This window comes from Zea mays, chromosome 3, assembly GCF_902167145.1.
Source record: "Zea mays cultivar B73 chromosome 3, Zm-B73-REFERENCE-NAM-5.0, whole genome shotgun sequence".
NCBI lineage: Eukaryota > Viridiplantae > Streptophyta > Magnoliopsida > Poales > Poaceae > Zea > Zea mays.
Window position 1 is genome coordinate 174,745,345 of NC_050098.1, and position 16,588 is coordinate 174,761,932.

Sequence of the window (16,588 nt, forward strand, 5' to 3'; positions counted from 1 at the left end):
GACAAACACAAATACACAACAATAACTTCTTCTTTTTTTTGTAAAAAAGAGCATACACAATAACACAGCAGTGGATACCATACTACAGGTCCACACCAGCACGCCATATCAACAGAAAGAAGGCTTGCAGTTATTACCGATCATGTATGTACAAGGTTTGAAGGAGCTATGGACGACATCAGTGATTGACTCTTCACTGATAAACTGGAACTTGCTAAGAGCATCTCCCGCAGCTGCTGGTGATGCTCTAACGGGGTCTAGAAGCCAAGGAGATGAACACTCAAGTGCCACAAGTCGGCCAAGTGGCGGGTAAAAAACGTAGCAACTCCAAAGACTTCCAAACAAGAAGCCCCGCAGCCGACCAACACGGAAGGGAAACAGGTTACATCAGGAATGGCTACACCAAATCTGATACCGCAGCAAACATAAATACAAGCTCTAGTCTCTGCAGTTAGAAGTTTGAAGTCACCCTCGTTGAGCCCTTTACTCGCGAGTCGCGAACCAGCGCACCACTTATCCACTGCATGTTTTATTACATGTTCAGGCATTCTTCCTGTTTATATGCCCATAATTTCAAACACAAAAACGATCAGAAACTAGAAGTGCACCCTACAACGCATAGACACGAAAGAGATGGAACTTACAAATCGTAAAACTCTTCCTCTTCCTGGAATTTGGCAAGCTTCAGATCAAAGGTTCACGCCTAGTGCTAGGCACCAACATATGTTAGTTCAGCTCCTAAGAACTTAGCCATCCCGTCTCGTTAGAAAAGTTGGTCTTACAAACATGAGATTGGTATCATCTCATCGATACTAAACTGAAACAGTACATTCATTGTGGTTTTGCTGCACATAATCGAGCCTTGCCAGGGTTGAGCAGAGATTCTGACATTATCCAACCCTGAAACACAAAACACAATGTGGTTGGTTGTCACTGTCAGAACTAACATATATAATGGACATGTGCATTTATCATGAAGACGGGGAGTTTTTACCTGTTCCCTAGCTTTCTTCTTGAATGTTCCATATGATGAGGAAACTATTTTGCAAGATTCAGCGATGTGTGCCAGGAAATCCATGTTTCTAGAGTACAGATACTCTGATCGGTCAGGGTTTGCCTGCTTCTGCTTCTGCTTCAGTCTCCGAGCATGTGATGCATTAATAAAATGCAATAGCACATGAGCCTGTACAGCAGAAACACATTGAGCATATGGGTAAAAAAACCAAAACACATATACCAATTACATCGCACTGAGAAACAAATGCTTACATGGAAAGCAGCTTTAATAATGTCGTCTGATTTTGCCTGGTCCTTGAGCAAAGCATATACTTTATCCTTTGTTGGGTTATATGTTACCATGTATCTCTCGTCCTATAATTAAGATACCAGATGTTCATACCAAAAGCAGAGGTTGTATGGCAAGAAATGAAGCTGGTGTCCAGAGTAGTTTCTGGAGAAATTACTGCACATATATGAAAGCAGAGTAGTTTCTGGATTTGTTTTTTAATTGCTGGTGTCCAGAGAGGACATACCTCAAACAGAGGTCGTATGGCAAGAAATGAAGCTGGCTCTTGAAATGCTTCTCCAAACCTTGAACCTGAAATACAGTTGAAATAGAATATGAAAATTGTCACCAATATCTCAAGGAACACAATTTGAATAACACTTGCACTTGCACAAACCTATTGCGACTGGCTCATGCCGCCAAGGTGGATTAAATATCGTCTCCTGTGAGTTTCCTTCCTTCAAGGAGGGAATGTGACCTGTGTCACATAAAACTAAAGATTCAAGAACTGGACAAATACAATTCAAAATTTTGAGTTAATACTTCTAGAGGTCTAGAAAAGTCATAAACAAGTTTCAAGCTTGGAATAAAACTGAACTATGTACGAATGAAAAAGGAAAACTAAGATGTGTTTTAAAATCTTTGGGCTCCATTTTCAGTAAGCAGCTTCTATAGATACATAGCAGTATAGCACTGCAGCATCCTGTTTTAAAAACAAGCAGATTTTTCAACAAGTTTCAGAACTGATCAAAAGAATTTAGGTGCTAGTTTTCATATATGATACATAAAGTCCTACGATTTCAAATCAAATACAACTTAAATGGTGCAAAGAGCAATTGAATATGGACCACCAGCAGGTATTTTAGCACTTCCCAGAACAGTTCAAATATATGTTTTCAAGTTTGACATACCAGTTTTAATGAAGGAATCCACTGCGACGGTAAACCTTGCCCTGTTTAGGGTATTCAGCACAACAGACCTCACCTGTTAATCAACAATATCAAATTATTAATGATAGAATTCCAGTCTTTTACAAACGCTGAAGCTACTCGCTAGAACAATGAAAGTGAACCTCTTGATATGAACTCAGGAGATATCCACAGGAAAGGAAGGCAAACGAAGTCACCAGTGAGGGATTCCTTTTTGAGATAAAGATACTCAAACCAGTACCGAGCTTCAGGTGGAATAAAACAAAAAGGAGTCAGTGTAGCTGCTAAATCATGTTAATATATGAGAACAATAACATTCAAATATAAGCAGAAGCCTTTCTGTTGATTGTAGTGTAGTAACAAGCCAAACCAAATTTTGTCAAACATGAGCATCTTATTATACTAACAAAAAAGGACATTTCACGAAATGTTAATTTGGCATGCCACCATGCAACAAGAAATATTTAGAGGTAACAGTATGATGAATTGATTTTTACCAGATCTGCAATGTTCCCAACAGATTCGCCTTTAGCAGTGACATCTCCAATATTTTCTCCTCTAGCATAGGCCTTATAGATTGGAGTGCGAGTTGAAGTTGATGTAACAGCAGCGACGTTCTGCATGTTGCATGAAACAGAAAGGATGTTCTTTACCAATGCTGTTAAAATGAAGTCCAATTTGAAAATACTGGTGCTGGTGAGAGCAAACCTTTACAACATTGGCTACGCAAGCCATAGGCAAGAAAAACTGAGGGAATGCAGCAGTAGTTAATTCTATCCCAGCTCCTATTTCCAACAAGAGATCACTAGAAAACCGCAACTGCATATGATTTTGGTTTCATTTAGTGATGTATATTATGGGACCAATAAATTGGAAATGGATATTGAAAAAAGTGAATACACGGTTCCACATGTTTACCTGCTTTAGGTCATAGTCAAACTTCTTTCCTTGACGTGCAAAAAGCATTTTCCCGACACGCCCAGCACCATCCTGTGGTACAAGTGCGATGATAACCATATTACATTACAAGCCAGGTTATGACATCTACATGATTCCTAAGCATTAAAGCATGGCACAACAGAACAGAGTATGTAGTAATGATAACGTGGCTAATATCTTGTGTGCAAAAAAGCCCAGTAGTTAATGAAGGGTTTTCACTCTGGATAGTTAGATTATTGACTTGAATACATTGTACAGACTAGTATTGTGAACAAGAGAAAGGAAAGCTCCTGAAATGGTATAATGTTTTTACCTTGAGGATCCAGTTGATAGCAATGGCACCTGGTGTTACCTTGCTTTGAGAGACTCCAACAGAACTCAGCAAGGTTCTTGTCGTAAACACTCCCATCGCTCCACCAAAGAAATGCTGAATAGTGAACAGGACATTAAACTTTGGTCGGTTCTTGAGAATAGCAGTAAAAGCTGACTGTTGAATGTAAGTTCGACAATATACCTTCAGAGCCCTCCAGGTCATGTAAGGTACATATGAAGGAGTAACACTGTCTGGAAACCCTTCAGGCACCACATATGATCTTATGAATGCCATTATTTCCTGCAACCATATTCCATGGGTATACTTCATTTTTAATCCTAAATTATGTTCACTTGGAACAAATAAGCCTAAACTTCCACACGCCATCAAACAAAGCCCGGGAACATGGAGAATAAAATGTTAAGGGGCAAGCGTGAATTGCATTCCATTGTTCAGAACTTGGTTGGAACATAACGTAGCACCAAAATTTTAGTGCCACAGGTTGTTATCATATTAAGTTGGAAGTAAGTTTCCCTGCACTAGACAAAAATAAATGAGGCTCCAACAATCAAGTGGCTAAGAGTCGGAGGCCAACATCTCTCACTCATCTGAGACTTTTCCATAGGGACCAACATGGTGAGACCAATAAATCTCACATCTAGTTAACCCAGGTGTCCAATTTTCTACAGTTTACGAGAACCAACTAGAAACTGAAACTTAAAAGTACTATGTGAGCTAAAACAAAACAAAAAATATCATAGCCTCGGAGTTCTCGACAAAAACTAACTTCCCCAATTTTGTCTCAACTTACCTCGAAATTACCGATGCTACTGCAATTATCAGGGTACACCGTCTCTCCTAGTCCTATGAGCAGGGTACACCGTCTCTCCTAGTCCTATGAGCGGGTACACACATCCTCATGCATATGCATATGCATACCGATTAGATCAATACCCAAATATCGAACCAGCAATCTGATGTATGCCTTCTATTTACAAAAACCGATTGAACAAATTCCCTATCAAACAATCCAATCCAATTGCTCAAAAATCACCAAAAAAAATCTCCCAAATCAAACGCTAGTAACCGCAGCAGAGCCATTTCGCGAATGCCAACTGTAACCAACACCAAACCTAACAGGGAGCCACAAATCCACCAAGTTAGGGAGCCACAATTCCACCCAGCTGCTCACCTCGGCAGGCGGAAGCGGCGACTGCAGCGGCACGGCCCTGACGGCGGCCCCAGCGGGGACGGCCCCGCCCCTGCTCCTCCCCTTCGCGGCCCCACCGTCCACCACGTAGCTCCACCGCCTCCCGTCCACCTCCTCCAGGCACAGGAACCCCTGCAACGCCGCGGCGGGCGCCTGCCTCTCCGTGGACGCCGGCGCCACGGCGGGCTGCGACGGGATCGTGGAGCGCATGACATCGCGCACAGCCAGCCGCGTGTCGGGCGGCGGCAGAGTGATGGTCTGCGTGGCGGAGCGCTTGAGCCCCACCGCTGGCGCCATGGCTGCCGCGTCCGGCGGACGGAGGCGGCGCCGAGGCCGAGGTCGAGGCGTAGTCAGGTGGGCGGAAGAAAATTTACTTGGCGAGTGGTCGCGACGGTCGCAGAGGTGGCTGGCAGTGGGTTAGAGAGAGAGAGAAGGCGGACGACGCGAACAATGCCAAGATGGGGAGGAGACGAGCGGCTTTTATGGACCCGTTTGGCTTGACAGGAATTAAATTTTTTGGGGGTGAAATGTTTCCTAAAGAAATCGAATATAATTTAGAGCTTGTCTTGTTTTTGTTAATCACTTCCTCTGTTCTAAAATAAATTTAACTTTTTAAACACAGAGAGAGTAATGGTACTCATCTCACTGCCAAAAGCAGCTCTAGACACTGAGTATTTATTTAAGGTTGATAAATTACGCTATATTTTGTCGACCATTGGAAGAATAATGGCAGACATAAAAAAACATCTGACATAAATTGGATGGACAAGTTTTCTATTAAAAAACTAATCATATGAGGCAATTCAAATAGGTTCCCTTTATTCTAAGACCCGACGCAGTTTAATAAAGCGTTTCCACACTTCGAATCTCTGGGTTGTATATTCTGTGGGGATGTATTGTTTTCCTCGTAAAAACCAGCTTGGTTTGGCCTTTGGCAGAGAAATTCAATTTTGAGTAGCAAGGAACTTCTCCTTCTCCTATGGATCTTATTCAAACTTTTTTTTATCGCTAAACCAGCTCTAAAGATGCTATAATTCCCCTTGATCTCTACGTGCACCAAACGATGGCACCATCCAGAGTCTTTTTACAATACCTCCACTTGTTCAAACAAATTAGCTAAGGCCCCGTTTGTTTCGTTGGAATTGAATTCCATTTTAATAATTATAATTTAGATAAAACTAATTAAGTTCATATATTTAAATATGTAATATATTTGTATATTATACTAAATCATATGAGAGAGATAGTTATATACTACATTTATGTTATAGCAAAGTAAGTAGAAAAGTGTGCTATAAGTTGTGCATTAGAAAAATAGCATGTAAATCTATAAAATCAATTTTCATCTCTCACCCCATGAATTTGAGATAGTCTTATATGATAACTTTGGAAAGTGGTGGAATGTCACATTCTAAAAAAAAATAGCATATTCTATTAGTAAGATTCCAATTCCTCAAAATGAAAGGAAACAAATGAGACCTAAACGATCTATATAATATATAGAAGTTGTTCATTTTAGAACGATAGACCTATACCAAATTACCAAGACGTCTTATTCTCGCCTTTACACAGATCAATAAGGGCCCAATCGTCGTAAGTACAGGGAAGGAGGGTGGAGGGACGTGGTGGTCCAGCTTGGCGTCGGGCACCAGAAGCACAATAATATAGCTACGGGTACAAGAATTTAGCCACCTAGTTCCGTACCCCATCCGGATGGCTAGTGGGGTAGGACAGCTGAATCGCCCACCTGTCATCGAACGTGTAAGAAAGAGATAGCCGGGGGAGGGAGATGGAGGTGGGTGGTGGCGGTGGCCTGGTGGGCACCGCGCGCGGGTGGAGGCGGGGAGGGGAGGGGACGAGGGGTCAACTTGTCGGGTCCATCATCCATGGATGGACAGGCGGACAGCGTGATATTTTCGTGGCGTGAGGCCGCTTCGCTCGGCGCTGCCGTGCCGCCTGCGCGCCGTCGACCAGGCCAAGGAATTCAGCGCCTGCGTCTGCGTCTGCGTCTGCGCCTGCGCGGTGCGGGGGCGTTAAGTACGAGGTGAGCTGGTGAGCAGCACCGTGAATCTGCCCCGCCGCGTGCAGCTGTGTCGTGGTAGTAGAGTGTACGTACGGTAAGGTACTGTACAACGTGAACCAAAGCTACCACTAGTATCTATATCGGCTCCTCGCGTCTTCTTTCTCTCGTGTACGGTTGCACCCGACAATGGCTTGCATCAAAGCCCACCGTACCTACCTAGCATCATCCTCGTCCGTGACCGTGTGGCCGTTGTTGCGGATGCAGCCGACCAGCAGCTGCTCCACACCCCGGAAAAGGGACACAACTCTATGCACACCAGCGCAGCAACAGGTGCAGTGCAGCAAAAAAAAACGGACGGTCGCGCCGCGGTCTAGGTGTCCTCTAGTGGGAGTCGTGGCGAAGCGCCAAAGCCGGCGCGCGTCGAGACTCGAGACGCGCCCAAGTGGCATCGCGCCGTCCGCTGCCTCGCGCGATTTTTTTCCCCCCTGGTTCCGTCCCCGTTCCCGTCAGCGCTCGGCAACGCCGCCGTGGCGCGGGCTGGGCCGATGGCCGACGTCCATCCGTCGCTCTCGCTGTACGCCTCGTCCGGTGCGGTCGTGGCTGGTAGTTGGCTGCTGCTCATCGGCTTCGTTCCTCCCCTCCTCCTGCGCAAGTTTCACATTCGGCCATTGACTCGCACGAGAACAACCGGGTGAAGTTTGGTGGCGGGGTTAACCTAGCTAGCTGCTGCCAGCAGAACAAAACTTTTTGTTTTTGTTTGCCGTGGTGGCATGGTCAAAGCTTGTCTCCGGGCTCCGCTCCGGCGGGCGCATCCGGCGTGACTCTGTGGGGTTCCCCTCGGCCCACACACACTTTGTTCGTTGTGCTGCAGTACCATGCAACCTGCGTTTGGTTCGCACTCGATCAGGGTGAGGATGGACGCTGCCTGATTTTCTGTGTTCTGTGTGTGGTGTCTATGGAGTATATGGACACGTCACGTCGTCGTCCGCGGGCAGTCGCAACAAACTACGGTTCGTTTTCTGGAACCAAATTGTTACAAAATAACATATTACAAAGTTATATGTGATATAGTGACCAATCCAAGGGGCTCGACGAACACATCCCCAAGGGACACACCCCTTGGTGACCCCTGTCACATGTATATAAACAAGTCTTCCCTGCAATAAAGGATATCGCTGTCATTTGTATTCTCTCTGTCTCTCTCGACTGAGTAGACTTTAACACGTTATCAGCACTTTTGCTCGCGGGAGAACAGATAGAAGTGGTTGTTGGCAGGAAGAAAAAAGGGCGCTCACTGTTGAAGATAATTGGAGGGTTCGATCTCTAGAACAACAGGAAGGTACGCAACCTATCGTTCCTCTCCGCGTTCGTCGCTTGCGTGAAGAACTTTGTGATAACCATCGTTCGTGGAAGCACGCAACTATGCGGCCGCGACCGCTACGACGCCGGCCACGGCGGCTTGGGACGCCCGGCACCGACACAGAAGCGGACGGGCCTCGGTTTGGGCCCCTTGGCGCGCGCGTAGGCTCCGCAATGCGCAGACGCGGTCCGCACGGCCCCGACATGGCACGCGAGGGCCCTAGCATGGCACGGATTGATACCGCGGCACAGGCGCGCGTCCCGGCGTGAGCGCGCGGATGCTGCTCGGCCGGCCCTCGGCACGAGTGTGGGCGCTCGGCCCCGCAGGCTCCCGGATGCGGTCGACCTCTCTGGACGTAGGCGCGGCCGGCCCGGGTGCGGGCGCGGTTGGCCCTGAGTCTAGCGGCTGAGCCCCCGGCTTCTCGGCTCGGGCGCAAACGGCGGCGGCCCGGCAGCGGGCGCGACGGCCCTCGGCGCGGGTGCAGCGGCACCGGCGCGGGCGCGACGGTCCCCGACGCATGGGGCGGGAGCCCGGTGCAAGCGCGGCTCAGCCAAGCCAGCCGCGGGCGCGACCCTTGGCGGTTGGCGGCGCGGCTCCCTGCGCTCGGCACGGTCAGGCCCTCGGCCATGACCAATCGCCGAGCCCCAGGCGCGGACGTCCTCCCTGGCGGCTGCTCCCAGGCGGACTGGCTCTGACTTGCCTCCGCGGACGCGCACAGCCGGCGGCGGGCAACTCGGCCGCCCTCGAATCCAGGCGGCTCCGACCGGCGTAGGCCACATCGGCTTCGGCCAGCGGCTCCGGCCAGCCTTGGCCACGTGGGCGGGCACGCCATGGCAGCCCCAGCACGGGCGAGCGGGTCCCTGGATGGCTGCAGGCGCCGGCGGCCAGGAGAGCCTCTGGCGGCGGCTGAGAAGTTTGGGCGGTTAGGGTTTGGAACCCTAGCCGCCCACTTTTATAATAGGCGTCATGGGCTGCTCCCATGGGTCCAAAATGGCCCATTTTATAATTTTAAGTTCTGAATTCCCCTATCAGACTGAATTTTTATACGTACATGCAGTTCTAATTTATGTTAGTACGTCTAAATTCGATATTTAGACTGTAAATTGTTCATGTATTGTATATACTTGTCTGTTTTATTGTAAATATAACAGACTTTAGTTCGTGAATTATTTTTGTTTTACATTTATAATTCATATATTTTCGACTTGCTTTTGTTTTTTTTGCATTCTTTTATGTTTGCATGGAAAACATAGCACATAATTAAGTCGAAACTTAATGGTCTACATGCAACATGAGGTTGCAGTTTTTGGGTGAAAATGCATAGGGTGATGGAGTCCTAAGCACTGGCTGCGCTAAATTCTTTAGAGTTTAGTAGCCCAGAGACCGTGCTTTAGGCCGCATTTGAAATGCCTATCACTATGAGGTCTACATCTTTCGAGATGATTACCTATACGTGCTACCCAAAAAGATCATGGACCATGTAGGCGTCGCGGGCTATGGAGCCAGGCTGGACGCTGCAGTCATGCTGACTGCTAAAAGAATTCTTTTAATTAAGTTTTACTTAATTAAACGATGAATTCTTGTAAAATATGACACATATCTTGAACTTGGGATTATTCAACACATGATGGAGATCTAGGCTTTGGCTGCAATAAGTTCTTGGAATTTATTTGCCCTGAGACCAAGCTTTTAGACAGCAAAATATTATTTGCCCATCAGTAAGAGGTCTACATCATATGGTTATGATGATTACCTATGTGTCCTTCCAAGTAGATATGTTGGAGATGTGATGTTGGTTATTCACCTTTATGGTGATTTCCATTTTATTTTTGAAATTTTGGTCAAACACAGGGTAGTGGAGTCCTAAGCATTGGTTGCGGTATGTTCTTTGAATATATCAGCCCAGAGACCATGCTTTCAGGCAGCAAAAGTTTTGCCCACTACTGAGAGATCTATTCCATTGTTTCATTACATGGAGATTATCTACGTTGTGTACACCAATTTTCAAAAATCTTTTGGTACACTTTATGTGATACCTAGAGTTCTCCAACATATAAAGATATGATATATTTTGCGACATATTACAACATCAGAAAATGGTTAATCCATTTGGAGGATAATTATTTAATAGAGTTTGATGAACTCGCCTACTGGGCTTAATTATCCTCAATGTTCATTAGATATCAAGATCATTTTTGCATAATATGGGAATTCACCTCTTCAATTTGGAGGAAATGAGATGCTATCTTTCTCTTATGGTTCTTATGAAAAGAACTTATGTGCTTTTGCGGCTTGATGTGCAAGCGCAAAATGAGTAACAAAGAAAATCATAAGACTTATGGACTTATGAGTATGTGTCTACATTAAGTTGTAGACTAACACTTTGTATTCATATATTTTGCTTGAAAAGCAAATATATAAGCACATTAAAAAGGGAAGGGCAATGAGTATGACAAACGCTTTTCTCATTACACTATACGTGGTATAGTGTTGTATGCCGAGGCATCTAATCTTGTATATGAAATCCCAAAATATGCATACTACTCATGAAAGCTAAGATATGAAATATACTTCAATCTTCCATCTGACATGATAACAGTGGTTAGTTGTGTAATTCATGATTTGGACTAATCATGTAACAACACTTCTTTTTCTAAGAGAAGACCATTTTGTTAGATGATTTGCTTTTGAGTAATATTTAAATGATGCATGAGATTTGGTATAATCTCATAATTGATGTTGTGATAGGTTCAACTCATGCGATGTGAGTTGAACACACTCATGTGATTTGAGTGTAAAAACTCATATGAATTTGAGTTAAACAAACTCATCGATTGGAGTTGATCACTCATGTGATTTAAGTTGAACAAGCTCATCGATTAGAGTTAAACCAACTCATCAAGGGAGTTGAAGACTCATTGATTGAGTTATGCAAACTTGTACAGAGATTCTTCTAATTGAGGAAGAAACATGCAATGTGGAGAATTGAACCACAAACTCTATAAGTGGGGAAACAAAATATTCTCATATTCCTTTGGAAAGAGGAAAGAATATTTTGACAATCGCTTTGTGCGATATCATGATATGTTATTATCATATCCCCTTTTGGTATTGAAAGTATCAAGGATGTGTTGATATATCCTAATTGTTATCTTACCATATTATAGATATATCCGTATTTTTTCTATCATGTGGAAACACAAGGTGATAGTGATGGATATTGCATATGTTTCTCGGAAACATTTCTTATGGATTGTACTCAGCATACATCCTCTCGTACAATGTGTTGCATTTGTTAAACTTTTCATGTGATGATACTTACCATGCTGGGTAAGATTGAATTAGTAATTCCATTGTTGGAATGAAATGAAAAGTTATGAACAATTCTATTGGTCATGTTTTTCCCATAAGATGGATACTTGATGAGTATCATCGGAAATGAGATTTTAAGTTCCTCTTATTTTAAAATCTGATCTGAATTGGTTAAGTTCTTTGAATTGTTTTCAAAAGAACGAGTGTGGTCCATTACAAAGATGGTATGGACATTGAAGGCTTTATATGGTTCTTTGGTGCATCTATATGATGACCTCAAGTGTGTCCTTCGGACAACACATGACCATTAATTAATAATGTCTCAAGCTTGAGCACATTAGCCTCCACACTACTGAATTTACCAAATGTGCTTACAATGATGATTGTTTGTCTTGGTATTCAGAATGATATCCATAAAGGATATGATGAATCTGTGATAGATTCGAAATTTTCAGATCAGTAATGACCATTAGTAATGAATTGTCATTTCCAACTGGTTATGGTTGGAGTCAGGAAGTTTTGCATGCTCCTGACTTGTGATTAACTGCACGTACTGCATGTACAAGTTCCCCTATGGTTTTTAGTACGTGGAAATCCATGAAAGATTTCCCATGCGTACATTGGGTATGTTCCCAATCTCACCACCGCAGCGTATATATATGGGCACACAGAAACTGGGGATCTATGTGAGAATTTATTCTCCGTCGATCATTAAGTTTTAGAATCTCTTCTTGAGAATCTATTTACGGCCCGTACGCTTGCTTTAATCATGAGCTTTTCCAGGCATTAGGGGGAGATTTCAAGTACCAAAAAGAATGCCAGGAAATTATAATGAATGCAGTAAGCATTCAGGCTCAGGATCACGTACTAAAACTGAACCTTTGGGTTTGAATGATTTGCAAGAAGTTGCAAATTAACTGCCATGTGCATTTACTATGAGGTGTCACTCAAATTAATCCTATGAGGAAGTGCCAGAAAGAGTGGTTACATGGAAAATCACTTAACTCCCTATTGCAACGTTGTTGTAAATAAGAGGGGGAGAAGTATGGTCACAAATTGGGATTAAGATGCTTGCAAGCAGCTGAAGGCTAGACCTTCTGAGATAGTAATTGCAAACCAACTATTCGTTGGTAACCAACTTAGCGTTGGTGGACACCTAAAGGATATGAATTATCCTGTGAATGGAAGACATTCACAACCTAGCTCAGTGCGCACTGATGAGGCTAGGTTATCGGAAGCCCTTGATTCTCGTTTTGGGATTTCACGAGGAATCATAAGGGTACATAAAAATGACTTTATGTCAACTGGAGAATTGTGTTATTTAAAAGCTACAAGTGTCGACACATACATCTCAGCAATTGTATATGCGCTCCAAGTGATCCAAAAGACTATGGCCATAGCAGAGCATGAGTATGCTCAAACTGGATCTTGTTGAGTGATACAATGTTGCAGAGATAGCCTTGCTCACCGAAAAGAAGTGTTAACTTATTTTCACTTCAAGGTATCTTACTGTGGATACAAGTTTGTTTTCATGGACTTGGAAACAATGAGGTGGTGAGAAAGCATGGCTAGTAGCAACTGGGTTTATACGCAAACCCAAGCATTATTTTAATGCTATAAATTCTCTTCTACTGTGAGTAGTAAAATTCCGATACAATATTATGGGCAGTAAATCATCTATCTTTGCAGTTGATAGATGTAGTGACAACATGTGCATATGTGGTCACTGGATTATGGTATTTATGGAGTCTTGAAGGATTCCAAATACATAATCACCAATCACAAATTTGCAATGCTTGGAAAGTCTTGGTGACTTAGAGCATCTTGGTCAAATATGGTACATTCGACCTAGTGAATCCTTCTTTCTGAAAGGATACACAAAGAATGGTATGTTCAGTATAAATATGTGCAACATATTTCTAAACATACATTACTTATCGACGGAGTTCGAGATAGAGGATATGAATTGTAAGAGATTTCAATTCAAAGTAAACTATCTTGAGTATCTTGGATACTAAGTTGTCTATATCCAACGCATATTGAAGAAATTCAATATAATGGAATCATAGTTATTTGATTCTTTCAGATCATGAGATGTGCTATTGTATCTTGCAAGAGCATCCGGCCGGATATTGCTTTGCAAAGATTTGCTAGCTAACAACACATGAGATCGAGTTATGATCTCCAGGTGTACTCATGCTCTCCTTATGTTTGGATATACTGATCTTGAATATCTATAGAAGATCCCCAGATACAAGATCAATGACATACTTCTGGTAAGTTGGACCTACTGTTTGATAAATGTCGATCAACAGAGATTAATGGTCACTTACACACAGAATGATATACTACATACTGAGGGTATGTGGTGGTCATGATTTTATATCATTGACCTTATTATCTATGGAGATAATATTACTTTGTGTTGTTTAGATGAAAAACAAGTTACGAACTAAGTCTCTACCTTACTCCACATTTTAAATGTGTTTGAGAGTATGTATGGGATGACTTAGTGTTTTGTAAAGATCAGGGGGAGTTTTCCTTTTGATCTGAAGAACTTGTATATACATCATGTTGCACTCTTTTCTTTGTATGAGTTTTCACCTATTTGGGTTTCTCATTCAAAGTTTTTAGCGAGGCAACATCAACACAAGGCCTATGTCATATCATCTATTTTTCCCGTAGAGGTTTTCAAGGATGATACATTATGACATAGTTATTGTTGTATTTGAACTAGGATATGAGTTTATCTCCCTAGAGTTCAAATGGATCAACAATAGAGTATGACTACTCTCCTTATTTTTTTCCCACTGGGTTTTTAAGGAGACTCAGCTGATATGTTGATTTCTCAGATTTTCTGGCAAGATTATTTTGGAGAAATATTAGCCTGAGTTATATGTCTCATCATTTATTTTCCCCACGGGGGTTTTTGAAATGATGACTATAGACATATTATTGTTCTTTGGGCTAGAGGTCCATTAGAGAACAATGTCGTATTGTGGTTCAATTGAACCACTGACCATTATCCATAAGGATAATTGAGCTTGTGTTGTTCAGATGGAAACAGGAAAATGGAAATATTAACATCTTGCAAACAAAGTCTTGTGATAATCTTGCTGATCTATTCACAAAATCTCTACCATACTCAACGTTTTCAGAAATGTGTTGAGGTGATTGGTATGAGAAGACTTAAGTGCTTGCAAGAATCAGGGGGAGTAATTCTCCATGATATTTGACCTGTTTTGTACCATCATATTACACTCTTTTCTTTGTATGAGTTTTGCCTTGTTAAGGTTTTCTCATCCAAAGTTTTTAACGAGGTAATATCAACTAAGCTATATGCTTCATCATTAATTTTCCCCACATGGGTTTTTTAAGAATGATGATTACAGGCATATTTTCTTTTGGAGGTCAGTGTGAGTTCTACTCATAATCCAAAAGACATTGTGTACTCCTTATTTTTCCCACAGGGTTTTTGAGGAGATAATATCTTGGAAGACAGCTGACAGATGATCAAATGGACTTGGATTGATCAAAGGGGAGTGTTACAAAATAACATATTACAAAGTTATATGTGATATGGTGACCAATCCAAGGGGCTCGACGAACACATCCCCAAGGGACACACCCCTTGGTGATGACCCCTGTCACATGTATATAAACAAGTCTTCCCTGCAATAAAGGATATCGCTGTCATTTGTATTCTCTCTGTCTCTCTCGACTGAGTAGACTTTAACACAAATAAAAAAATATTCGGTCTCTTTTGTGTCTGTGTCTGCTAGTGTTGCCTTGGATCACAAGAAGCGGCTACCTCGTTCGTTGCGTACTCCAGACCGACAAGGGCTGAAAAGAGTAGTACTCCTTCCGTTGGACTGAACGTACACTAGGAATGCTTATTCGATAAGAACTTCGATTAGATTTCCACCGCATCGTCCAATGTTTTTCCATTAGCTAATAATAAGCAATTAGGGACGAAGCGATGCAAGAGAACAAGAAAAAGCCACCATTTTCTTTATCACCCTATAGATAGAATCGCGTCCATCATTCTGTAATGACATCGCCTGCCGGACCACCGGCCACCCGTTTAGTAACGCTCAGCGATCGAACCGAGCGTGACCTCTAACCCTACCTGCATGCGGTCAGTGTCATCGAACTTAGTCATATACTACGCAGACGAACGGCATGACCGCCGCTCGTATCTGAACCGACGCAGTCAATGAACAGGTGCGATTTTCCACTGCAGTTTCTCAGTCTGGCGCGCCGCCCGCGTCTGAGAATTCTGAACTCTGAAGAACACTTCCGGGTCCGCGTAGGCATGCACGCACCATTTGACACCTGCACTGCAGTCAATTCCAGAACCCCTCCCTGCTTCGTGAGCTGTGATCGGATCGGCTAGATGGTGGTCGCCGCCCTTGCCATTTCTCTATTCCCTCCATCATCACACGCGTGCGTGTCGAGCTGTCTTGCCGGGACAGAAAACGGAGCGCGTGGCATGGAGCGTCGCCGTCGCGGGTTCTCGGAGTAGCTGGCCAGCTCTGCAGACGCGTCCCCAGCTGCGTCGTCGTCTCCCTCTCCCCCCGTGCCCCAACGTGTCGTCACCAGCGGGCTGGTGAGTTTTGCACCGGCATTCAACGGTGTCCGTACGTGTGTCTGTGTGTCCCGAGACCCCCGAGATAGAAAAGGAACCGTAATCTCCTTTTTGTGCACCAGTGCACTCCCTAGTTTATTCTACCGTGTCAATGTCTGAACGGAGCACGACGAACGAAGCCGTCCGATGAGAAAATTTCGGAGAGGTCTCGCGCAAAAGCAACGACAAGAGTACAGGACCCTGCTCCGTTCTGCGCCTTTCTTCTTGGTTGTGGTAGTATGGCTTTAGTTGGGCCCTTTCTCCCTTTCGGCCCGAAACAAGTGCAGACGAGCCTTCCAAGTCCTCCACAGTGTTGAGATATCTGTGTCCTTAATTCCTTGTGGATAAATCGTGGACTAAAAATTGGCAGTAGTTAGTAATGTTTTTTTCCCGAAGTAACCTCCGGAAGGGCAGAGAGTAGGTTGCAATTAGCAACATGTCTCACCAAATTCCGATGCACTATTTTTTTTTTGTTGAAAAGATAGTGATCGATGACACATGTTGCTAAAAGCAGGCTTCCTGACTATGCATCCATTTCAATCATGGAGAGGAGTTAAATACATAAACGTTCATGCGCCATGACCCTTTTC

The 16,588-nt window shown here is 43.6% G+C and overlaps 1 protein-coding gene across 3 annotated transcripts; it reads right to left on the reverse strand.

Moving 5' to 3' along the window:
- Positions 1-12: 12 nt before the first annotated feature.
- Positions 13-5,133, reverse strand: LOC100277253 (uncharacterized). 3 transcript variants are annotated; one of them, XR_563459.3, is made up of 14 exons: positions 4,659-5,133; positions 3,668-3,766; positions 3,467-3,580; positions 3,133-3,204; positions 2,923-3,033; positions 2,712-2,831; positions 2,358-2,459; positions 2,197-2,269; positions 1,683-1,763; positions 1,533-1,597; positions 1,270-1,371; positions 995-1,183; positions 645-900; positions 13-520 (listed from the first exon to the last, which is right to left on the reverse strand). XR_563459.3 is itself a non-coding variant. In NM_001150876.2 (13 exons), the coding sequence occupies exons 1-13, from the start codon at positions 4,971-4,973 to the stop codon at positions 832-834; spliced, it is 1,512 nt and encodes a 503-aa protein (NP_001144348.2). In that variant the 5' UTR covers positions 4,974-5,120; the 3' UTR covers positions 640-831. The 3 variants fall into 3 exon arrangements, 1 of the variants encoding a protein (NP_001144348.2); XR_563458.3 differs by having other exon boundaries at positions 13-553; NM_001150876.2 differs by lacking the exon at positions 13-520 and having other exon boundaries at positions 640-900; positions 4,659-5,120.
- Positions 5,134-16,588: the final 11,455 nt, after the last annotated feature.

Bases quoted from the DNA above. Each gene is read 5' to 3' on its own strand.
- LOC100277253 (NM_001150876.2), bottom strand. From the start codon at position 4,973: ATGGCGCCAGCGGTGGGGCTCAAGCGCTCCGCCACGCAGACCATCACT. The intron at 2,270-2,357 runs GTTCACTTTCAT...GTTGATTAACAG, and splicing joins TCCTGAGTTCATATCAAGAG to GTGAGGTCTGTTGTGCTGAA. The intron at 1,184-1,269 runs GTAAGCATTTGT...TCTGCTGTACAG, and splicing joins TTATTAAAGCTGCTTTCCAT to GCTCATGTGCTATTGCATTT.